This window comes from Rhinolophus ferrumequinum, chromosome 14, assembly GCF_004115265.2.
Source record: "Rhinolophus ferrumequinum isolate MPI-CBG mRhiFer1 chromosome 14, mRhiFer1_v1.p, whole genome shotgun sequence".
NCBI classification, from domain to species: Eukaryota; Metazoa; Chordata; class Mammalia; order Chiroptera; family Rhinolophidae; genus Rhinolophus; species Rhinolophus ferrumequinum.
This window is the reverse complement of record NC_046297.1, coordinates 16,651,102-16,676,398: the sequence shown is the minus strand read 5'-3', so window position 1 is coordinate 16,676,398 and position 25,297 is coordinate 16,651,102. Positions and strand designations below refer to the sequence as shown.

The 25,297-nt window shown below is 36.9% G+C and overlaps 1 protein-coding gene across 1 annotated transcript in view; it reads left to right on the top strand.

The window, feature by feature from the left end:
- Window positions 1-25,297, top strand: part of NKAIN3 (sodium/potassium transporting ATPase interacting 3) — a 536,962-nt gene that overhangs the window by 373,082 nt on the left and 138,583 nt on the right. The window contains exon 4 of the mRNA XM_033126827.1: window positions 24,080-24,277. Within this exon, the coding sequence (XP_032982718.1) occupies window positions 24,080-24,277 (198 nt within the window). The remainder of the gene's footprint in view (window positions 1-24,079; window positions 24,278-25,297) is intronic.

Genomic DNA, 25,297 nt, shown 5'->3' with positions numbered 1-25,297 from the left:
AGCAGCGATGTGGCTCATTAACCCATGACACTAGAATCTTAGTTATAAAAGTGAGCAACTTTATAGAACACATATTAGTGAGAACATTAACCAAATGACCAGGATTTAATGTTTCCTAATGGGCCATCATATCCTTTTTGTTCTTGAAGTAGATTAAAAAATACATGAATCTGTGGCATAGAAATTAATATCGTTCTAAAGAACTGGGATCAGAACACTAGTAAACCTATGGGCATTTGCTCCCTTTGAACTGGAAAAGGGAAGGAAAAGACTTTGACGATAGCAGCTGCTAGGGATCCTTTCTCAAGAAGCCCAACCAAAATTTACCTAGAAATTAACACCTGCTGCTGAAGCTATGTCTGATATACAAAATTAACAAGGAGGCTTCAATTAAATTATCATAGTTTAAAAAATTAAACCCACAGTTAAATTGTCATAGTTTAAAAAATCGCTGTAGCAAAAGGACATTTTATCAAGAGGTAGCACTAAATTTGATTGCAAATGGGGATTTGACTATAACTGAAAGTAGTTTCACATCCAGAATGTGAAAGGTGAAGAGGCCACAGTTCACTCAGTCGTCCTGTATCTTATATTGCTAAATGGTCACACTTACCTAGAGAAAGAATATTCATTTTCTTTTTTTAAAGATTTTTATTAAAATATACCTAACATACAATATTATATTTCAGGTGTACACCATAGTTCTTCAACATTTCAATACCTGAAGAAATGATCACCATGATAAGTTCAGCAACCATCTGACACTGAACCACATTATCACAATATTAACAACTATACTCCCTATGCTGTACATTACATCCCCATGACTTGTTTTATACCTGGACATTTGAATCTCTTATTCCCATTCACCTTGTCCCCTCCTTTTTAATTTTTCAATTACAGTTGACATTCAATATAATTTTAATTTCACATGGATAGCATAGTGGTTAGACATTTGTATCGTTTAAGAAATGATCCCCCTACTAGTCTAGTACTCACCTGGCACTATGCATACCGTGTTTCCCCAAAAAGAAGACCTAGCCGGACAATCAGCTCTAATGCATCTTTTGGAGCAAAAATTAATATAAGACCCGGTATTATTTTACTATAAGATAAGACTGGGTCTTTAATATAATATAATATAATATAATATAATATAATATAATATAATATAATATAATATAATATAATATAATATATAATACCGGGTCTTATATTAATTTTTGCTTCAAAAAACACATTAGAGCTGATTGTCTCGCTAGGTCTTATTTTTGAGGAAACATGGTAGTTATTACCATATTATTGACCATATTCTTTATGCTTTACTTTTCATCCCCATGACTAATTTATAACCATCAGTTTGTACTTCTTAATCCCTTCACCTTTTTCACCCGGCTTGCCAAGCCCTTCCCATCTATCACCCCAACAAATCTAATATGACACCGTAGTTATTACAATATTATTGACTATATTCCTTATGCTATACCCAGCATCCCATGACTACTTTGTAACAGCCAATTTGTACTTCTTAATCCTTCTCTTTTTTCACTCACCCCCAACACTTCTCCCACCTGGCAACTATCATTATGTTCTCTGTATCTATGAGTTTGTTTCTGTTTTATTTGTTTATTTTGTTCTTTAGATTCCACATATAAGCGAAATCTCCTCTCATCTCTCTTTCTCTATCTGACATTCCACTCAGCACAATACCCTTCAGGTCCATTCCATGCCTCCATAGATGGCAAGAACCCATTCCCTTCCATGGCTGAGCAATATTTCATTGTATATATGCACCGCATCCTCTTTATCCATTCTTCCATCGGCAGACATCCAGGTTATCTCCATATCTTGGTCATTGTAAACAATACTGCAATAACATATGGATGCACACATCCCCTCAAAGTAGCATTTGGATTTCTTCAGATAAATACCTTGAAGTGGGATTACTGGGATCATCTTTGTCTCTTGCTATAGCCTTTGTTTTAAAGTCTTTTCTGTCTTGCATAAGTATTGCTACCACAGCTTATTTTGTTTTCTGTTTTGTTGTGTGTTTTTTTTTCATTCCCATTTCAATGAAATATCTTTTCCCATCCCTTTACTTTCAGTCTATGTGTGTCTTTCAATCTGAAGTGAGTCTCTTGTAGGCAGCATATGTAGGGTCTTGTTTTCATATCCGTTCAGCCCTCTTAAGTCTTTTGAGTGGAGCATTTAATCAATATACATTGAAAGTAATTGTTGATAGATAAGTAGCTATTGCCATTTTGTTATTCATAATTTTGATATTTTTTTTCCATCTTAAAGAAGTCCCTTTAATATTCCTTGTAATACTGGTTTGGTGGTGATGAACTCCTTTAGGTTTTTCTTATCTGGGAAGTTTGTCATCTGTCCTTCAATTCTAAATGATAGCTTTGCTGGGTAGGGTGATCTTGGGTGTAGGTCCTTGCTTTTCATCACATTGAATATTTTATGTCAATCCCTTCTGGCCTGCAAAGTTTCTGTTGAGAAATAAGCTGACAGTCTTATTGGAACTTCCTTATAAATTACTAGTTGGCTTTCTCTGGCTGCTTTTAGGATTCTCTCTTTGTCTTTAACCTTTCTGTTCTAATTATAATGTGGATAGGTGTGGGTCTGTTTGTGTTCCTTCTGTTTGGGACTCCTTGCTCTTCCTGGACTTGTATGTCTATTTCCTTCACCAGGTTAGGAAATTTTCAGTCATTATTTCTTTGAATAGGTTCTCAATCCCTCTCTTCTCCTTCTGGTACTCCTGTGATGTGAATGTTATTTTGCTTGATGTTGTCCCAGAGATCTCTTAAACTCTCCTCATTCTGGGGATTTTTTTTTCTTTTTGTTGTTTCCACTGGGTTTTTTTTTTGCTATCTTGTCTTCCAAATTGCTAATTTGATCCTCTGCTTCATCTATTCTGCTAAGGATTCCTTTTAGTGCATTCTTCATTTCAGTTATTGTATTCTTCAGTTCTGACTGGTTCTGTTTTATGGTTTCTATGTCCATTTTTATGCTTGCTATTTATTTGCTGAGGTTCTCACTAAGTTCCTTGAGCATCCTTATAACCATTGTTTTGAATCTGTAACTGGCAGGCTGCTTACCTCCATTTCATTTAGTTCTGTTTCTGGAGTTTTCTTCTGTTCTTTCATTTCGGACATATTTCTTTGTTTCCTGATTGTGGCTGCCTCTTGTTTGTTTCTATGTATTAGGTAGATCTTCTTTGTCTCCCAGTCTTAGCCAGGTGGCCTTATGTGTAGTAGGTGCCCTGTGGGGCCCTGGCACATTCTCCCTGATCACCTGTACCAGGTGTTCCAGGGTTGTCCATTGTGTGGGTTGTGTGTGCCCTCCTGTTATAGTTGAGCCTTGGTTGCTATTGGCATGTCAGTGGGTGGGATTGACCCGCAGGCTGATTGACTATGGGGTTTGTCCACCTCCACAGCTTATAAGCTGCTGTGTGGGGAGCTTACCCCACTGAGTGGGATTCGCTCAGTAGGCTCTAGTGCCTATTGAGACTGCACTTTTTGTGTGCCACTTGTGGGACTAATTGGGCAGTGCTGTGCCGTCGTCTGAAACCAACCTCCAAGTATGGTTCTGGGGCCCTTGCAAGGGTCTCCAATGCAGGCCCAGGTCTCCCACTGCCTGTGACCATCCAGGAACTACCCGCTAAGAGCTACAAAGGGATCCCTGGTTGTTCACTGCCTGTACTAACCCTGGAGGTTTGTGGGAGAGGCCATGCTGCAAACCTAGGACATCTACCACAATTATCAGGCCTGGGGTAACTCCACAAAAATATCAGGACACCCCAAGGCCTGCTGCCATCTGCCAACTACTTTAAGGGTTAGCCACTGATTCATTTACTTTAAGGGTACTTTAAGGGTAAGCCTCATTCAGTATGCAAGTTGGGCGAGGCAGGGTCTCAGGGAGTCACTAAAATGGGAAGAGTTATGGTCACCAGCTTAATGTAAATTCTGTTTTGATGCCATTGCTGAGCCTAGAGCTATTCAGCAACAGTCTGAGAGCACACAGAGGCCAGTCACCACCCACCTGGGGTCTGTTGGACTCTGGTAGTTTTCCAAGAAAGAGTACAATACGGATGGGGCTGGCTACTCTTAGAGAAAGTTCCTCCAGCATTGGAGGAGTTGGGTAGGGTGGGGTCCCAGTGAGTCAGGGCACAGCAGCAGAGCTCACCAGGCCAATCAGATTCAGATTTGGCTGTGTGGGGGTGGGCTCAACATAGGAAGGATGGTAACTGCCTGCCAGTTGCATGAAGTTAGACCCCTCACAGGCAACATGATGACTATCCCCACCAAAGCCTCACCTCAGTCTGTCCCCCTGTATGTCTCCAATGCCCCCTGAGTCACTATTCCTCTGCTGGAGTCCAAGGTGAGTGCCTGTGAGTGAATGAGTCTGTGCGTGTGCCTTTGAAGAGTCCGTCTGGGTTTCCCACAGCCTTTGGCCCAGTTGGAATCCCCACTGTTTTTCACAGCCATATGGGGGGGGGCTCCTCTTCCTTGTACCAATACTCTGGACTGGGAAGGACATTTGGGGCTGGGGTCACTCGCTTTTCTGGGGAAACCTATGTAGCTAATATCCCTCCTGGTTCTCAGCCACCACACAGAGGTTTGGAGTTAGCCTGTTCCACATCTCTGCCCCTCCTACCAGTCTCGATGTGGCTTTTTTCTTTATATCCTTACTTATAAAACTTCTGTTCAACCAGACTTCAGAATCAAACTGATTCTCCAGTTTGATTGTTCTATAATTTATTTGTAATTTTAATGTGTTCACAGAAGGAAGCAGTCACAGTGTTTATCTACTCTGCCATCTTGGATCTCAGAATATTCATTTTCTAGCTAAAGTGTTTTACTATATTTTGGAAATACTTCACTCAGTCATTTTTGTAGAAACATTAGAATATTCCCTATAACACATTAAGTTTCTCAATTTTGGCAGCTGATTTTTTTTTTTATGTCTGCCTATGCTTTACTCTTTGCTTCATCAATTAATGATTTCTGCCTATTAAGACTGACATCACTTCATAAGGTATATAAATGTCTAATCACTATGTTGTACATCTGAAACTAATATTGTATGTTAACTATAATTTTAAAATAACTTAAAAAGAAAAGATTGACATTGTAATGCAAGAGTCTTTTGATAAAACCAAAGTTATAGGTTTTATTTTTTATGTCATCCATTGTTGTAATTCAGGATGTATTTTTACAGTACTAAATAATGAATAATAATCATCCAGCTAATTTGATCTAATGCTAACTTTGAATTCTAAATTGATCAAGTTAACTTTAAAAGTGTCCAATATTTGTATACACAGATTGACATTTTTATTAAAGAAGTATTGAGTTTTATTAATTTGTTATAAATATGTATTTGTGGGTGAGTATAGGATATAGGCTTTGTAAATAAAATTTCAAACCTTTAAAATTTACTAGAGAAACAATCATGTAACCCCCACACCCCCCCCCCAAAAAAAAAAAAACCCTCTTTGTGGTAGTAAATCAGATAGCAAAAATTCCAGGTATAAAAATAAAGTTTTTGATTTTTCCAGAACATGACTTTTTTTTTTTTTTTTTTTTTTTTTTTTGGTTCTCTCTTAAGCTCCTTAACTTATAATTGTGGGTTTTCTTTGTCAGTATGGGCATAGTACTTGTAAAATAATCTCAGCCAAAAAGGTTGTGTAAATAAAAGGATCATTTCTTGTGATATCCTTGTGGAGTTGTAAAACTGTATGTATTTTTAAACTAAGCAATTCCTAGTATTTTAATTCTGGGATCACACCTAAGGGACTCTAGGTTAATTGACTAAACTCTGAAAAATATAGTCAAACCAATTATTCATTGATACATTTTTAAAAGACATTTTAATATGTCTTTTTTAATTCATGTAGCATTTTCCTTAATGAATTAAACCAATTTATCTGTGCAAACACTGCATTACTTACATGAATCTTGTTCATTTTCCCTGTGATTGAAAATATTCAACTGTGTTAAAAACAATTTTTCAAAGTAGCTTAGCACAACACAGTGGGAGGCAGTCAACTCTTGATTTCAGTGCCAATTTCCTTCTCATTAGCTGTCACTCATAGTAAATTTATTATATCTATTCTTAACCATTTCCCTTGTTTACTTTCTTTACTGTTTTTGTTTATATAGTAATTCCTCACTCTAAGATATTCATATTTGTTTTCTCTAATTCTTTTATTGTCTATATGTTATGTTTAATTCTTTAATACATATGGATCTATCTGATTTTAAAGTGGATATGCTATTTATTTTATATTTGAAAACAAGTAGTTTATTCAGTGAACATTTATTACATACCCACTATATGTTTAGCTCTGTGCTAGGCACTATGTATGCGAAATGAATTCATGCCAGCTCTTGAGAAACATAAAATCAGTGGGCAAGACAGGCTGTAAAAAGGTAAATCACACCACAGTGTGGAAAGGGCCAAAGTGCAGACACATACCGTGTTTCTCCAAAAATAAGACCTAGCCAGATAATTAGCTCTAATACATCTTTTGGAGCAAAAATTAATATAAGACCCGGTCTTATTTTACTATAATATAAGACCGGGTTTTATATAATATAATATAATATAATATAATATAATATAATATAATATAATATAATATAATATAATATAATATCGGGTCTTATATTAAATTTTGCTACACAAGACACATTAGAGCCGATCGTCCGGCTGGGTCTTATTTTCAGGGAAACACAGTAGCTATGCCAATAGTGATATTAGGTTGGTGCAAAAGTAATTGCGGTTTTTGCAATTATTTTTAACCTTTTAAACCGCAATTGCTTTTGCACCAACCTAATAGCGTCTCCATTGACTACGTTTCTGTTTCTTGGTGCAGCCAGAATGCTGGGTTCCTGGGGTACTCTCTTGACAAAGCCGGACTCACATTAGCAGATAAAAGTAGGTGTATTTTTGACTTGGGACTGCCTATATCTAAGGCTGGACAAAACCAAGAGGCAGACATCATTGGATAGGCACTGCTGCTCCCACTTGCGTCTCAGTAGTCCAGAAAGATAAGAATATTATGATTGATTTCCAGGTAAAAATTAGGTATATAATGGTCCGCAGAATTTTTGCAATGCTATGACTCACTTGTGTGTGGTGTGGAAACTTAGATAAGAGAAAGATTGTTTGGACTCTTTCTTTACTTCCATTTTCCTATTTAGGTTGAGCTCCCTACAGTCTCCTCTACAGCATTCTGCTTATCCTAGTTGTGGGACAAGAGGTGTGTGGAAGGGGGTGGAGTGGGGAGCAGGTGAGGAAGAAAGGTACAGAATTGTCTACCAACACTTCATTAAAAATCTAAGAACCACCAGAAGCAAATGGCCTACTGAAAATGGATCCTGTTGTTGATGCTAAAGTTCTTTAATTCTGTTCCTTGTCGACTCCTTTCATGGACTAAGAGCCTGGTGAGATTCTCTTGGGAACTAGCTTTTGAGACTTTAGTTCAGAGCCTCATGAGAGACTCTGACAAGTTCTGGAATGAACTAGTCATATGAGTCATTATCCTACAATCAGCTGAGATCTTGTTTGTTGTTTTACTCTGAGTATCTGTCTTTGTTCTCAATTGATTCTCAGCAAATAATCCATTTGTCTTATGCTTTGACTGACAGGCAAGTTTTGAGCATCTGCAACACTATGTTGTGGGTTAGTTGCCACTCTCTCTAATCCTCTGCATACACTTCTAACACATGCAAGAATTGACCTTACAAAAAATTATGACAATTCACACACAAACAACAAACCAAAGGCTTCTTTTATGTGTAATTATGACCAAATCGAGTATTTATCAGACTAAGAAGCTGGAATGTATACATCCACAAAGTAGAACATTTTTTCAACACTGCATCAGTATAAAAATGGCCCAGCATGTTTTCAATAATAATCCCTCGTATTTTATGATGAGGTGATGGTCCTAGCACATCTATCCATTTGCATTACATTGTAGGAACATCTTTATTTCTAAATGTTAATAAATAAATATGCATTGTGTGTGATACATTCTATTACAAGCTATCTGAATTTGAGAGCAGTATTCATGGTCATGAGGAAAATAAACGACCAAAGAGTACCATGAATCATTACGTAGCTATAAAAATTCTCAGTGGAATTATTACTTGTAATTTGAATCCTGTCTTTCGTTAATTGTATGTAATTCATGGATCTGACCTGTGGATTCCAAGTTTACCGAAGGTCCCCATAAAATTCTCTTTTCTCCTGGGTCCAGGCAGTCAATCTTTCACTGACAGGAGCAGCATTCATTTCACATCACATTTATGTGATGTCCGTCCATCCTTTCTCCAACTGCATCTAGTATGTATTATGCATCCACCTCCCCTTCTCTTCTTCATGGATCTTTACTGAGGACCATGTAACAGCACATACTGGCCTCTGATCTAATGAGACCATGGGGAGGGTATGGTCAAGAAGAGTTCTGCCCTCATAGAATTTATGTCACACATATTCTCCAGTCTGGATGCCTTTCTGCATGGCCCACTCTGTCCTGAAGTACTACGTCCCTTCTCAGAGTCACATATAACAGCTGGAAATTATAAATAGATAACTTTCCCAAAAAAAGGCAGACGTACCAGATAGCATAATATTTCAGTGAAAAATGCCTCAATTTTAAAAGATAAGGGAAGTGCTTAGGCTTCTAAGTTGAAATCTTATATAACTTACCTAAAGTATTATAGTACAGCTACTTGGCACATGGCCTCAAATTAGAGAATGTTAAACAGGTAAATGAAAATTACACTCCTTAAGGACATATAGAGCATACAAGTACCTGTTCTACTATTTCAATTCTCATTTGATTAAAGGTTAAAAAAAGAAAAAATCAGCCAATAGCCTATTACTCAAATTGAGATTGCTTTTCTTAACAATGAGACAATGATTAGAATTCAAGGCAAACTGTGCCTTTTCAGTCTAATTTACGAGGCCTCTGGTGAACCGAGCCCTTTGAGTGCTACAGGTTCTTATTCAGCCAAACATGGCCCTTAGAAACAAAGTGAAAACATAGTGTTTAAAGGAATCATGGTTTTAACTGTAAAAAGAAAAAAAAAATCATCTCCTGTTTGATCTATTTCTTAAAAGTCTACAAACTAACTTTTAAAGTGCTAGACTTCCTCAAAAATGGTGTATTTCATTCCCAGACTTAGAGAAAAGGAGCTGGGACCCATGCTTGATGAGATTTTCCAGCCTCAGGGACCACCCTCTATTTCCCTTCACCTTGTCCCCTATACCATGCTTTTCAGTGTGCATAGAGCTCCTGGTGCACAGTTTTGGTCTCAAATAACAAAGAAGGTGCCACTAGGCCTTACCATTGGTTAACAAGATGCTCAAATCTTCGCTCTTAATAAGAAAATTATATCGGACTGTATAAGTCTCTACATAAATGGCTCTGAATGAAGCAGTTCTAAATACCTTTGTTCTGCATTCACCAATATATTTTAATCCATATAGATTACATATATTTATATATTATAAATATATATAGATATTACATATCTATATCTATATAGATATAAATTATATATTTTTAGATTATAAAGTGCTAATTAAGAAAAAAAATGTTTTTGTACTGTGATGAATAGGAAACAATAACTATAAACTGCCTTTCTTTTGAAGAGATGAGCAAGGAAAAATTTATGCATTCATCCTCGGAGAAGGTCTTGTGACCTAAAGAGATTTTTTAAATTTATAATACTCTATATGTATAGTGAGATTATTATATTCATAAGGGAGAAACCCACACTGTTTGAAGGCTCCTTGTGTTTAGACAGAGAGGAAATAGGGCAGAGCATAGACAGGCACTTGTGGCTTCATACTGTGGTCCTTTCAGACACTGCAGAAGATGTAGCCACAATAACCTACCCAAAACCCCTCGAAGATTCCAGGAGGCAAGTCTCCCATGGGAATAATCCAGCTCATGGTAGAGAGTTGTTTGGTAGCTAGAGGTAGATCTGTGAAAGGGAGGAGTTTTTCCACCTTGGATAATAATATGTGTATTCCTGTGTACTCATGCTTGTGGAAAGTATCATTAAGTATGCTTTTGGACAAGTTGAGTATTTTAATGATCTGTAAAGAGAACAAGCAGAAATTGACCAATGATTGATGAAAAGAAATGGCATCTGCATGATCTGCAAATTGAAAAGGATTCAAGTATTATTTGAAAATCTTCAAAGTCAACTTTCATTAGGGAAGAGCTAAAAGTGGTCTTTATTTCATTTAAGGAAATTAAAATTATTGAGGTTAATCATTCCTATTTAAAATGAAATCATTCACTTTCTAATATGAACTAATTAATGCCTTGGAAGCACACTGAGCTTCTTACAACACTAGTAAAGATATCACCATGACCCAGTCATGGGAGTTAAAAAAGAAGAAAATACCCTCATTATTATCCTGCACCCCAAATATAATTAAATAGTTTTCAAAAACAGTGTTCACAATTAGGTAATTTCTTTGTGGCCATTGGACCTTATATACTCATGGACTATCTGGCTGGTAATAATTTTATTTAGAAGAAAGGCATAAAGCTATGCTGGCAATAGGCATCTCCAAGTTTGGTATGATTATGTATAGTCATATCAAGGGATCCATGGAGACATAGAGACAATATTCTCCAAAATGAATATAGCCATAGTGGGTAGATGTGGAATTTTATTCTCAGTTCAGCTCTTCCCCACAGCAAAGTAAATAGCGACCCCCCACACACACCCACACACATACACACCACAATTTATATGGAACCCTGAAGAGTCTAATAAAGAATCAAGCAATGAAAATGAACACACATCCCAATGCTCTGATGAAAATGCACCCAGAGAGTTGATTTTGAGCCATTGCCTCTGAAAATTCCAGATCCCAAGAGGCTGCCTCCTGCAAGCCATCCAAGATGGTTGCTCTGCAACTTGAGATTGATGGTGATAGATGAGAACCTGCCAGAGAGGTTTTCACCACATCCAAGTTTGCAATTAATCAGACCTCTTTCCAGCCTTCACAATTATTTTAGCAAAGGAAGCAATTAAGAAAAACAATCTTCTTTTGCAGAGGGTTTTAAACCACACCAGCAGCCACATCCATAGGTCAAAAAGACCAATACTGCTTTATTTATCCAGGTACCTTTCAAAAAGGGAACAACTAAGAGGATTACATGGTTTTTCCTTTTTTTTTTTTTTTTAAAGAACCTTATCGCATTAAAACCGATACCTATTTTTTGGTCAAACAAGGAATTTTTTTCCTTCCAAAATTGAAAAAAAAAAAAGGCTGGTAATTCCTTCCAGGTGGTAAACTTAGCAAAAAAAAAAAAAAAAAAAAAAAAACAGATTGAATAGAAAATTTTCTGTTGTGCAAATGAAGTAAAATGGGTGCCTACATGCATATGCATGCATGAATTATGAATACACCAAACTATAAATATAACACATTAGTGCCAGCATGAAGCACCAAGGTAGCACAATTTTATGGTCTCAAAATCCTAATTAGCATAAAAGGCATAACATTGTAATTAAATAATTATTGATTAACACAAAGACAGAGAAGCCAGATGTGTTGAATGGGCTTGGTAATTAACTAAGTAAACTACAGATGTTTAAAATTCATAGATTACAAATGAAGTGTATGCTTATTGTTTTTTAATCATCTGTAGGCAAATCTTAGTGTATTCAGGTGCAGCAATTACATATCATAAATGTCAATATCTGTGAATGTACATTACAGTTTCACAAATAATAATATTTGCAGCATCACTGGCGTGAAATGGTTTCAGTCCTTGACTGCCCGGCATTATAAGGCTGTTTTCACAGGGACATTCCTGATTCTGCCCTTTGGACCTGAGGAATATCAAAAGTAGACAAACCAGTATAAAAAAGGCATGGCTAGTGAATATACAACTGAAAAATGAACACAGATAACAGAAGGGAGGCTTCACATTTAAAAGGAAAACAAAGTTTTCCTGCAGATTGAATGTTTTTGTTAACTTCTCGCTATGTTTCTTCCACCCACCTGCAAGGTGACTTGCAGTAAAAGTAGGCTTTACTCACATCATGTCTTCCAATGGGACTAATCGTTTCTCAAGAGGCATCAGTAGGAAACAAAGTTTTTGTTTGGTTCCTTCCAACAACTTCAAATGGGATTTCCATTGTATGAACGTACCACATTTTTTTGGCTATGTTACTGTTAATGGACCTGTGAACCATTTTCAGGATTTGAGTATTAAAAGCTGCTAAGAACATTCTTGTGTGGTTCTTTAGTGGGCACATGCTTTCATCTCTCCTGGCTACACACCCAGGAGTGAGACCGCTAGATCTGAAGGCGTACACATATCTAATTCCAGTGGCAATACAAAACTTTTTCAAAGTAGCTACACAAATTCCTGCTTCCAGTAGGCACTTTGATGGATGTGCAGTGGCTTTTGGTGTTTTGTTGTTGTTTAGGTTTTCTCAATTCTCAATTGACATTGTGCCTCAAAAACCCAGCAATTAGTTTCATTCATTAATTTGATACATATATACTATATATACACAGAGGGTGCCAAAAGACTATGTACACATTTTAAGAAAGGAAAACTAAAATGTGTGTGCATTTTTCTGGCATCCCCGAGACACACACACACACACACACACACACATACACGCAGGCACGCGCACACAGTCTGACAGTTAAGTTCACAGACTCATCCTAGAAAAAGTGCTACATACCTCATCACTGAATACCACTATGGTCACCTTCAAAGTACGCCCCTTGGAAACCTATGCACCGATGCCAGCTCCTAGTCCACCCTTCAAAGCAATTCTAGAACTCTTTTTCTGGAATGGCCATGAGAGCTGTCATCGTATTACCCTTGATGTCCTGAATGTTGTCAAAATGTCTCCCTTTCAATATTTCCTTTATCTTCTCGTAAAGAAAGAAGTCATTGGGGGTCAGATCAGGTGAGTAGGGAGGGTGTTCCAGTACAGTTATTTGTTTACTGGCTAAAAACTCCCTCACAGACAGTGCCATGTGAGGTGGTACATTGTTGTGATGCAAGAGCCATGAATTGTTGGCAAACAGTTCAGGTCGGCTAACTACTTTTTCACACAGCCTTTTCAGCACTTCCAAATAGTAAACTTGGATAACTGTTTGCCCAGCTGGTACAAATTCACAATGAATTAACCCTCTGATATCAAAAAAAGACTAGCAACATCGTTGCAACATGTTGTGAACTTAATTGTCAGCCCTTGTGTGTGTGTGTGTGTGTGTGTATGTGAGTGTGTGTGTGTGTATGTGTGTATCAGATGAATATCTATAGCTGTTATTGTAAGCCTGGCGCTTGGAAAACAAAGCATATGATATTTGGTTTATAATATGGTAGGTGGATCAGAAAATTGATTATAAATAAGTCATGTATCATCCTGACCCAAATAAAGGCATAAGATTATGTAGAAGAATTGGGCAAGAAGGGTTGTATTACCCAGACTTTCCAGAGATGACTTCCCACAGGAAATGATGTCTCTGCTGAAACCTAATAATAAACAAGACTTAGCCAGGTAACAAGGATTGCGAGGGGTTGATTATAGAGAAAGGGGAAGGAGATGAAGGGTGAAAGCGAAAGGCAGTGTTCTTTGAAGTCGGAACAGGGTCTGTGAAGACCAACAGTTTAGAGAGAACAGTTCATTTGGGAATGGAAAGCAGTTCAGTATGACTGGAGAATGAAGTGTGAAGGGAGGAGAAAATAGGAGTCTAGAGAAGTGATGAGAAGCAGAGTAAGTAAAGACTTTTCAAGCTATGGCAAGGAGTTAATCTTTTATCTTTGGGCAATGGGAAAATTTTGAAGTCTTTTAAGCAATTAATGACATCAATACATTTAGGTTAAAAAATATTCTGGTTGTAGCAAGGAAAATAATTTGGAGGAGAATGAGACAAGGTGCCAGGAATTGCTTTTAGAAGTCTTTGCAATTGTCTTAGAAACAGTGGTTGACCGGACTATGGTAATAGTGGCAGTTGGAACAAAGAGAAATGGAAGGATTTTTTTCATTTTAATTTTTATCTTCAAGCAGTATGTACTATTTAATAGAAAGTAATGAAATAAGTCAACAAATACTTATGTTATCACCAGTGAAATAAAGACACAAAATTTTCCAACACAGTTAAACCTTTCTTGTTTACTATTCCCTGATCCCTTTTGTCACGCTACATTCTGCATTTGGTACTTATTTTATTTTTGTATATTTCTGTAAGATATTACCACATATATGGGCATTCTTAAAAATATATAATATTGTTAGGCAACTTTTTAAACTTTATATAACTGAAATCATACAATACTTATTTTTTCCACAACTTGATACTTTTTGTCAACATTTCATTTGAGATCCATCCTTTTTAATAAGCATAGTCTCACTTAATATATTTCTGCTTCACGTAGCATGTGATTGCATGAATACTAAATTATTAATTTTCGATAGACATTTAGGTTGTTCCTAAGTTTTTGCTATTGCAAACAACACTGCTATGAACACTCTTATATATGAGCTAGGATAAGTGCAGAGGGATAAAATTGCAGAATTTATAAGACAGTCCCATATTAAACTTTTAGATGTTGCCACATTATCCTGTTTAAGACTGGCTATTGTCCTGTATGTGGGTGATTATGATGCCGTCCTGGACAATGACAAGGAATTTTAAGTTTGATCACTCTTGCCAAGGTGTTGTTAATTTTATTAGATTTTTAAAGAACAAAATCTGTGCTTTGTTGATTTTTTCTATTGTAGCTTTGATTACTTTTAAATTAATTTCTGCTTTTATATATTTCTGATGTCCTTACTCTACTCTTTTCAAATAGCATTCATCGTCTAACATGAAATATACTTTATTTTTTGTTATATTTATGGTCTATCTTCATGTACTAGAATGTTAGCTCCACTAGAGCAGCAGTTTTTGTCTGGTTTTTTCATGGATTATGGATTAATTCTAGATCCCAGAACAGCATAGGCCAAATATTTGTTAATTAAATCTTTATCTCTTCCTCTTTTCTTCTAACGTCTTTAGTCTTGCTATTCTTTTAAAATTTTTAAACTGGATGCTTACCTTATTAATTTTCAGCCTTTCTCTTTTTCTACCATGAGCATTTAATGCTACAAAAAAATTTCCTAAATATCACTTTATGTACATTTCCCAAGTTCTGAAATGTATTATTATTATTATTATTATTATTATTATTATTATTATTATTTCTGTAAGTAGTGCTTGACACTAAAAAGAAATCTATGTTATGTACTTTGGCACCACATGAATTAACTTTTTACGTAATTTTTTAAATAACCAATTGTTAATCCTTACGGGAATCAAATAATTTCAGGAGAATTGGAAAAATTATATATGTTTTTAATTCTTCCAGTTCTTCTATATTTATTGCCTGACATTTGTCAGGAATGTAGACGTTTACCTCATCAACTGGGTTATTTTGATATAGAATTCCTACTGGAAAGGCAAAATAGATGCTTAACTCTTTCCCTTTATTCATTTTTCAGGTGAGGTTGTTTTTCATAATTAAAACAGCTTCATGTTTTAGAGCACTTCACAGCATAATTGAGCAGACAGCACAGAAAAGGTGTTGTTTACATAAGTTGCTTGAAGTAGTAACAATAAGTTTTCTGGCTTTCCTTTTGAGCATTATGACATCACAGATTTTCATTGATTCGATGGGTTTGGTCTGCCTTACTCATTATACCTATTAATGCTCAGATTATCACAACTGTAGCAAATGATAGACCTTTTATAATGGCTCCTACATCCTTTAAACATGACTCTTCATTTTTTGAAAATTTTCTTCCTTTCTAGCACAAAAAATATATTCCACACTCTCTTGTTCCTTCTTTGCGCCATACCTGGATTTAGCATTTCTCCAGGAAATACGGTTTGTTCTTTTTAGTGGGAAGTCATATTGGAAAGCAAGAACCAAAGGTGCTCATTTCTACTGGTGACATTGTTTCTAAGCCGTTTCAGTGGACAGAGATCACACACACACACACACACACACACACACACAAACACACACACACTATACAATCATTTTAAATCAATGAGTGCATTTGATATTTTCAGTTCAAATTCAACATCACAGTTTGTTTGTCTTACAATACAATTTTATTTATATGTATAAGATGCCCTGCATAGAGTATCAAACCTTCAAAGACCAAGGAGATAGAGCTTATTTTAATTCTTTAGATAAAACAATGATTATATATACTTACATACTAAAACTGTACTAATTCTAACATTCAGCTAATCCAGATAGGGATATAAATTTAAAAACTCACTACGGACTGTTTTTTTTTAAGTGCTTTTTGTTATGGGACTAAGGTATTCAACTGAATGAATTAAAAGATCAGAACAAAATTTATGAACACAAATATTAGACATTTTTATGAAAATTATACAATTAACATTATGACTGAATGGACCAGAGCCAAAACTCACAGCATAATAATAAAAGTTGTTTAGGTAGCATCCGGAGGAAATTTAAATGAACTGATTTTATCATTTGTAAGATTAATCGATAATCAGCAACATTAGTTCTTATTTCTAAAGTAAAAAAATAGATGATACAATATATTACTTACACTTATGCTACCAGCAAGAGCAGCAGACTCTTTGTTTTCCAAATCACAGTATTTACATTTGCTTTCTTTAATCTTATGAAAAGTCTCTTCTCTTACACTGCAAAGTCTTAGTTTTAGCATCATTTAACGTGATTACTTATTTTTGCTTTAATCTGCATATAAGGAAAATGGTTTTAAAATGCCCCACTGATAATATACATCCTGTTTTTGAGCCCCACTCTTTGCCCCTTGACAAGGTCAGTGTACTCACCCCTCAACTGCTATAATCCTTGGCTGCTGATGGCTCACGGCTGCCCTCTTCTTTGGAGACTTGACATCAGTTGATAGGAGCCAACTAGAAACCTGAGTCATCCTTCATGGATCTCTTCTTCTTATCTCCACATGCTCTTCTGCCTCCAAAATGGATCTCACCTCTCTCTTCTCCTCCTCTCTACTGCTACCACCTTTCTCCATGTCAGCATACCTGTGACAATAACCACCTAACTGGCTTCCTTTTTTTTTTTTAATTACAGTTTATTGGGGGGACAATTGTTAGTACAGTTAAATAGGTTTCAGGAGTCCAATTCTGTAATACATCATCTATATATCACATTCTGTGTTCACCACAACATGGCTGGATCTTGAGATTATTATGCTAAGCGAAATAAGTCAGACAGAAAAAGTTGAGAACCATCTGATTTCACCGATATGTGGTATATAGAACTGAAAACAACAAAGGAACAAGAAAAACAAGTGAAGAAACAAAAACTCATAGACACAGACAATCGTTGAGTGGTTACCAGAGGGTGAGGGGTCGGGGGGGTGGTAGATGAGGGTAAAAGGGATCAAATAGATGGTGATGGAAGGAGAACTGGCTTCCACTTTTAACCCCATCAAATCCATTTTCTATACAATTATTAAAATGATCCTTTAAAAAATGCACAGCAGTAATATCAATATTTGAAGTTCTAGACTTTGACTAAACTCCAGACTCTTTATTGTTCATTTCCTATGTCTTCATCCTCTTTCTTACACCACACTTAGCCTCTCCTCAGCTTCACCCCAACTCTATAGGCCTTCAGTCTGTCCCTGCAATATTTAAATCTCTTTGCTATCTCATGTTCTTTCCATTTGCAGTTCTCTTCACACATAACATTCTTTCCTCAAATCCTCACATGTTTAGTTCTTTCTCATCTAACAGGACTTAGCCCAAACATTAACTCTCAGAGAAGCCTTCTCTGACCACCTTGTATAAAGGAATTCCATTCCTCCTCCCACTTGCTCTCTATCACATCATTTTCTTTATATTAATTTTTGCAATGTGTAAGTATTTTTGTCTACCTGTTCATTTTAGTATCAGTCCTCTCCACTAGAATATATGCTTTACGAGGGCTGGGATAGTGTCTCTTATGTTCCCTCTTAACTTCCAATGCATAGCTCGTATTAGAAACTCTGTCAATATCTGTTGAATAAATGAATGGAGTACAGCATTAGGAATAGAGACAGTGGAAATGTCATGGCTGTGTGCGATATCAGAGGGGTAGTGGATGGGGGGAGGGGGGTTGTCACTATGTGAGGGATAGAAATGATAAATGTCTAACTATTACATTGTCTTGTGCACCTGAAACTAATAATAAATAAATAAATAATGAATGAATGAATGAATGAGACTTCATTGCTTCCTGGAGTGATTCAATCTAGGGAATTACGCCCCACAATGCAGACAAAAAGCTTGATTACTTTTAGCTTGCCTCTGACCTATGATCAATGGTAGAGAATTGAAAAACCTTAGTAATACCAGGTTGTAAAGATGAGAAACAGGAAACCAGAATGATCAGTGGCCACTCCTCACTCAGACTGTTCTTTATATTCAACACCAATGATGCAGGCCTAACTGATTATGATTTATTCATGGCTTACAGAACTTTCATGGGCTTAAGAAAGCAAGAGCAAACAAACACTTCCCAATGGAAGCTTGAATGCTCTTTAAGCCTATCTGTAAGCACTGCTTTTAATGTAGGAAAATAAAATTGTTGATATATTTGAACTGGTGCTAAATCTTTGTATTACGGGCTCCAAACCCTTAAACTTCACTACAAAGCACTGTTTGTCCTTTATTATATAGATCTACAGGACTCTCTGAAATGCTACTGCTTCGGTGAAAAGACAGTAATTAGAAATATGAGAAAATTATTTTAACTTTTCTAATTCATATTCTGAGATGAATAAGTATTTCAAAAGAAGTTTCAACTGACATGAATTGCATTATATAAATATAAACCCAAAGCTAACTCTAAAATTAAGCAAAATGTATTTTCTTAAATACACGTGAACTTCTCTCCAAGGTCACATTTTCACTTCCAGATGGGCTGGCTTATAATAAAAGAAAGTAGATAGCCATATAAAAATGAATTGAATGACTCAGAGCCACAGCTAAGGAGAAAGGCAAAGAAATGAATATTAAGAGTAGTTATAGAGAGGGTTAGCTAAAGTTAAATTAGACACATGCCAAAAAGCAGATGATTTAAAAGAACAAAGAAGAAGAATACGTAAGAGAGAGACTAGCCCCTTGATTAATGAGAAATCACATAGTGGTATACTATAAAAGAAATGAATACTGACATTTCTTAGTTTGGGAGCTCATTCCAATACTGTGGCTACTCACTATGAGTAGAAACACACAGTTAATGAACATTTCGAAGAATTCTAGAAATTCTTGGTTTTTTCATTACAGTATTTGAAGAAAATGGGAACAAGTTTATAATTCACACTAATGAGATGAAAGAACTTTTAAACATTTACTATTTACTTGAATAGATATTAGGGGGAAAGCAGATATTCTGGAGTAATTTTCATCTAAGTCATAACTGGATGAGTGTGAGCAGGTACAGCTAACATCTGGTTCTCCACGTATTGAGTCTTGTTTTCCTTGACCACCCTTAAAGCCACCATCCTGTGTTCTCACTACCCTGACTCCCAAACTTCGTGGGGAAAAAAAAAAAAAAAAACGTCAAATCCTCTCTTCTCAGTTCCCTCAATTCCTTGTAATCCACTTTTTCACTCCCAATACTCTCTTGGCATTGCTTTTTGTAAGATCGCCTTTGTCCCCACCAATCAGCAAATTCAATGGTCTTTTTTTAGGAGGCTTTGAGTCTTTTCATTTCAACTTCCCTGAAATTCTCTCTTCTGTTGGTCTTGACATTCTCTGTCTCTCCTGGCTGTCTTCACTCCTTCCAAGCCCTTCTGCTTTTGTTTCATGTTTCTCTTTTCCTCTTCTTTCCTTGCTTTCTTCTTCCTTGTTCTACATACTGTCCCTTGGTAATCACATACACTTGCATAAATACAAATACCACTAGAATCTAAAGAAAATGGCAGGGACATCAGTTGTCAGTTTCTTAACCATGGTGTGCTTAAATCAACCCATAATAGTCTAATTCCGAGACGTGAAAGGGAAATGACATTTGAGCTAATCAAAATTATTTTTACGATTACTTTGTTGATCTGTGGTTAAGTATTAACCCATGTACTTCCCAATTGCATTCTTTGATATGGCAATGAAAAGCTCCCACAAAATAAATAATATTTTGTATCTATTTACATATTTTTCCTTATAAAAAATGTTGTCGTTTTCTGTGTTATATTTCCTCTGATCTGTCTCATATACAAAATTGTGTTAGCATATGTTAAGGTTTTTTTAAATGTTTGAAATCTAGCTATTAATGGGGATAGAAATCAGATACAAACTTGTGATATAATTCTATACCAAATTTAAGTAACAAGGTTGAACTTTAAGTAGAATTTGATGCTATTGCGTGAGGGAGGGCGGGGGGGTAGTTTCCTCCCTATCCTCCCTGGTTCTTTTGACTGGTCTAATTCAAATGACACAAGACAGATTAACAGAAGAAAAAAAATTCAATTCGTACATATGGTGGTCTCACAGAAACGGGACCTAAAGAAATGACCAAAGCAGGCAGCTTTCATACTTTTTAGACAAAGAAGCAATACATTTCTGAGGAATTGACAAAACAAAGAAATTTAGGCGTCAGTGATTAACTAGTAAAGACTCTAAAGAAAAAAGCAGAGTTTGGGTTTAAGGTAGTACATTTGTAAAGTAACAAGATTTGTTTATATAGGCTTCTGGGCCCTGAATTCCCTGTCTGTGGTGATAAGCAAGTTTCTGTGCCTCCTCATACAGGGAGGGTACCTTTCACATATGAGATTTATTTCCTGCTTTCAGAGGACAGAGAGGAGGGTCAGAGTGTTCTTCTTGCACCAACTCTTTCTCAAGAAACTTTAATTCAAAATAATCAGCATGCCACTTTTGGGGTGACCTGCTCTGAGCCCCAACACTATTGATGTTCTCATTCAAATTTTAATACAGTCATTGCAAAGAATAGTGCAGTTTATAAATATATTATAGTGCCAACAAATTAAGTGAGAACTACACTGATTTTATGAGTGTAACAAATATGTGTCATCGGTTCATAAGTTTTCTTTTTTTTATTTGTATAATATTTTAGTTAGTCATATTGAAAGGAACTTAGAGTTTTGAAATAGAAATTACTATAAATTTTGAGATTATGCAAGTTCATACTGAACCTAATGAACTCCATTAAAATGAGAAATAATAGTTCTTCTGTAGTCATCAAGACTAACTGTGAGAGATTAAATTTGATGGCCAGGAAAGGAGGCAGTTAGTGTGCAGTTTGCCTGCAGGTAAATTGCCTTGTGTTAAACTGAATTCACTAGCTAAAGCAATTATTTTTCTATAATAGTCTCTCTTCAGAGGCTTACTGCAAATGGCTCATGTAGCAAGCCAACAACCCCACCCCCAAAAAAGTGACTTAAAATGTTTTATTATCAATAAAGTGCTGTAACTGTGAAGGTAACTGAATGATACATGTAGCAAACCACCAAAAAAAAAAAAAGAGGTAAAATGTTTTATTATTAATATAATCTGAGGCATACTTATAATGGTACTTTGAATTTCTGAGTTGAGGAAAATCTAAAACTGTAGAGTAACTTTGCCTACTGACATGAACTGGAAATGTTTCTAACCTCATGATTCATGTGCATATACAACAGAGACTAAACGGAGAGGGTTTTCCTACTGTCCTTACTCAGACAGCTCTCACACTGGTTATTTTCAGTCCCAGCCAAGTTCAGGGGCTCTGCATTTCACACCAGCTTCTCCCGTGTTTTCAGAGTTCCAAACTCTACTTCTCTATTTCTGCCACTTACAAGCATCCTCCACCACTGCAGTGGGGGCTGTCCTCACCCCACTGAGGTAGGCATGAGCATCATTTGTATTGCCCAAGCATTGGGCAGCCCCTGGGACTCCGGGCAAGGACCCTATATAGGGTCCACTCCAACCTGTCCCTCTGGAACTAGTGGCAACAGAACTTGCTCGAAGTGGTGGCTGTGAAATCAACAAAAGTTGACCATGTTCCTGTGTCTTACAGCATCCCTGCAGGTGCAGTGTCCTGGTCTGTGGGCCTCTTTGCCTCTCTCCATCATCACACTTCCTCCTTTCAGCTCTGCACGGGCAGGAAGCTGCAATCTTTAGTTTATTTGGGAGTTTAGAGCCTGGTTCCTCATCTATTCTTTTCAAACTATTTTTATGACAAAAACGTTATGATCTTAGTCCGTCATGGCTGACACCCCACAAATATTAAAGAGCATCTCTTGAGGATTAAACACCTGGGCTGTTGTCTCTGCTAAGAACTCTGGAAGCTTACTTTGATACGTATTTGCTGAAGATTGCCTTCTTTGTCCTTTTGGTCTGGCTGGGTGAAATTTTCTGGAAACAACCGAGGAGGAAGGACCTAGCTCCCTTCAGGGTGTGAGGAATTGTAAGGGGTTGGGAGGGCATACACAGTAGGTAATGGGACAGTACCAGGTCATAGCTAAAAGTACAGACTGCATAGGACCAAATTCTGTGTCTACCACTAAACAGGCAATTTATTTAATTCATTCATTAACTCAATTGGGCAATTTATTTTACCTCTCAGTGACTTCCTTTTCTCACCTGTATTAATTAGTTTCTTATGGCTGCTCAATCTATAACAAATAACCACAAATCTTGTGTCTTAAAGAATAGAAATTTGGGCCGGCCCGGTGGCTCAGGCGATTGGAGCTCCGTGCTCCTAACGCTGAAGGCTGCAGGTTCAGTTCCCACATGGGCCAGTGGGCTCTCAACCACAAGGTTGCCAGTTCGACTCCCTCCAAGGGATGGTGGGCTGTGCCCCCTGTGACTAGCAACGGCAAGTGGACCTGGAGCTGAGCTGCGCCCTCCACAACTAAGATTGAAAGGACAACAACTTGACTTGGAAAAAGTCCTGGAAGTACACACTGTTCCCCAATCAAATCCTGTTCCCGTTCCCCAATAAAATCTTAAAAAAAAAGAAAAAGAAACAAACAAATTTATTCTCTCAGAGGTCTGGAGGCCCGAAGTCTGAAATCAGTTTCACTGGGCTGAGAGCAAGGTGTTGGCAGGGCCGTCCTCCCTCTGGGGCTTTAGGGGACAATCCTTTCTTATCTCTTCCAGCTGGTTATTTTCAGCTGGAAGAGATAATGTGGCTGGCAACATTCCCGGGCATGTGGCCACATCACTCCAATCTCTGCCTCCATGGCCACATTGCTTTTCCTCTTCTTTCTTATATCTAATCTCCATCTCATAAAAATTGTGTGATTGCCTTAGGACGCACTCAGATAATCCAGGTTAACCTCCTATCTTGTGATCCTTAACTCAGTAACATGTGGAAAGTCTTTTATGGCCATAAAAGGTAAAGTTCACAGGTTCTAGGGAGTAGGATTTGTGTGTGTTTTCGGAGGACTATTACTCAGACTACTGTAAATTGGGTTAATAATAATATATACTCATACATGAAAATTATAATATATGAAAAGTGCTTAGAAAAATGTCTAGCACTCAATAAATGTTAGCCCATCGTGGTGATGTCAATGATGATGATGAAACAACAAGAAAAATCAGACAAAAAAGTTTCAAAATGACCAAAATAAACTTTAAAATGAACATAGATAGAGGTTGTCATCTCTGGATTCTTGATGTGTGCTAACCTTAAAATGCCGTGTTTCCCCGAAAATAACACGGGGTCTTATATTAATTTTTGCTCCAAAAGACGCATTAGGACTTATGTTCAGGGGATGTATGTCATCCTGAAAAATCATGCTAGGCCTTATTTTCCGGTTAGGTCTTATTTTCGGGAAAACACGGTATTATTCAAAGGATTCCTTTAACAGGCGTTACTCCATAGTTTAGGCATAGGATACCAAGAGCCATTTTTGATTTTGTCTTTCATAACTTTTCACCTGAAATTTAAAACATTTCAACAATTTCATGCATCCTGAATCCTCCCTAAGGGGAAATCAAAGACTCGATGTGATATGATTGTCTCTTTTTGTTCCCTTGTCTCCTGCCCATCTAGGATACAGATCTAATGACATTCAACATTTCTGTACACCGGTCATGGTGGCGGGAACACGGGCCTGGTTGTGTCCGGAGAGTGCTACCGCCGTCAGCCCACGGCATGATGGACGATTTCACATACGTCTCGGTCACAGGCTGCATCGTGGACTTCCAATACCTGGAGGTCATCCACAGCGCCCTCCAGATACTGCTCTCTGTAAGTACCACTTCCGTGTCCTTGTCTGATCAGAACTCTTTTTTATTGACGTGTTATATATGAATCTTCCGTCCACACCCACCTGGAGAATAGCCTTTAAACAATAGAAATAGCAGCAAATATGTGAACATTAGTTATACATAATGGCAGGTTACATCTTCTTCCAATTGGTATCCAGACACTTCGTTTTTAGAACAAGTTATTTGCTGTAGTTTCTAACTTGAGATACAGTCCACACCATTCAGTGAAATAGTATCTCTCCCAGGACTGGTGCTTCGGCCATTAACTATCTTGCGCTCTTCTACTTACTGTCCTACTACTTCTCCTTCTAATGCATTATTTTACTAATGTACATTAGTTCAGAGAGAGAAGCATGGAAACGTGCCCAATGGTTTGATTAATCTATTATAATAACCTTCATGTTTCAAAAAATTATTTCTTAAGAAAACGAATTCCTGCAGAGTGTTACATATTTTAGTGGCTAAAATTCGGTGTCAGGATATAGTTCCATAGAGAGCAAGAGAGAGGAAACGGCTTGATTGGTCCACAGTAGGTATGTGTGCTTGGAATTTCTTAAAGGTAATTGTTTCCACCAGCCTATCCCACTCACAGTTTGATCACAGTGTGGAATGGAATTAATTTAAGATATATACCATCATCAAGAATGCTGTTTCTTTGCGATTCAGCAAGTACTTGGCATTCTGTTTGCATCAATACACAATAAAGCCATTCTCTTTTTAATTGAATTTATTGGGGTGACAATGATTAGTAAGATTATATAGGTTTTAAATGTACAATTGTATAATACATCATCTATATACCACACTGTGTGCTGACTACCCAGAGTCAGTTCTCCTTCCATCACCATATTTTTGATCCCTTTTACCCTCATCTACCACCTCCTCCCCCCTTAACCTCTGGTAACCACTAAACGGTTGTCTGTGTCCATGAGTTTTTTGTTTATTTGTTTGTCTTGTTCCTTTGTTGTTTTCAGTTTTATATCCCTCATATGAGTGAAGT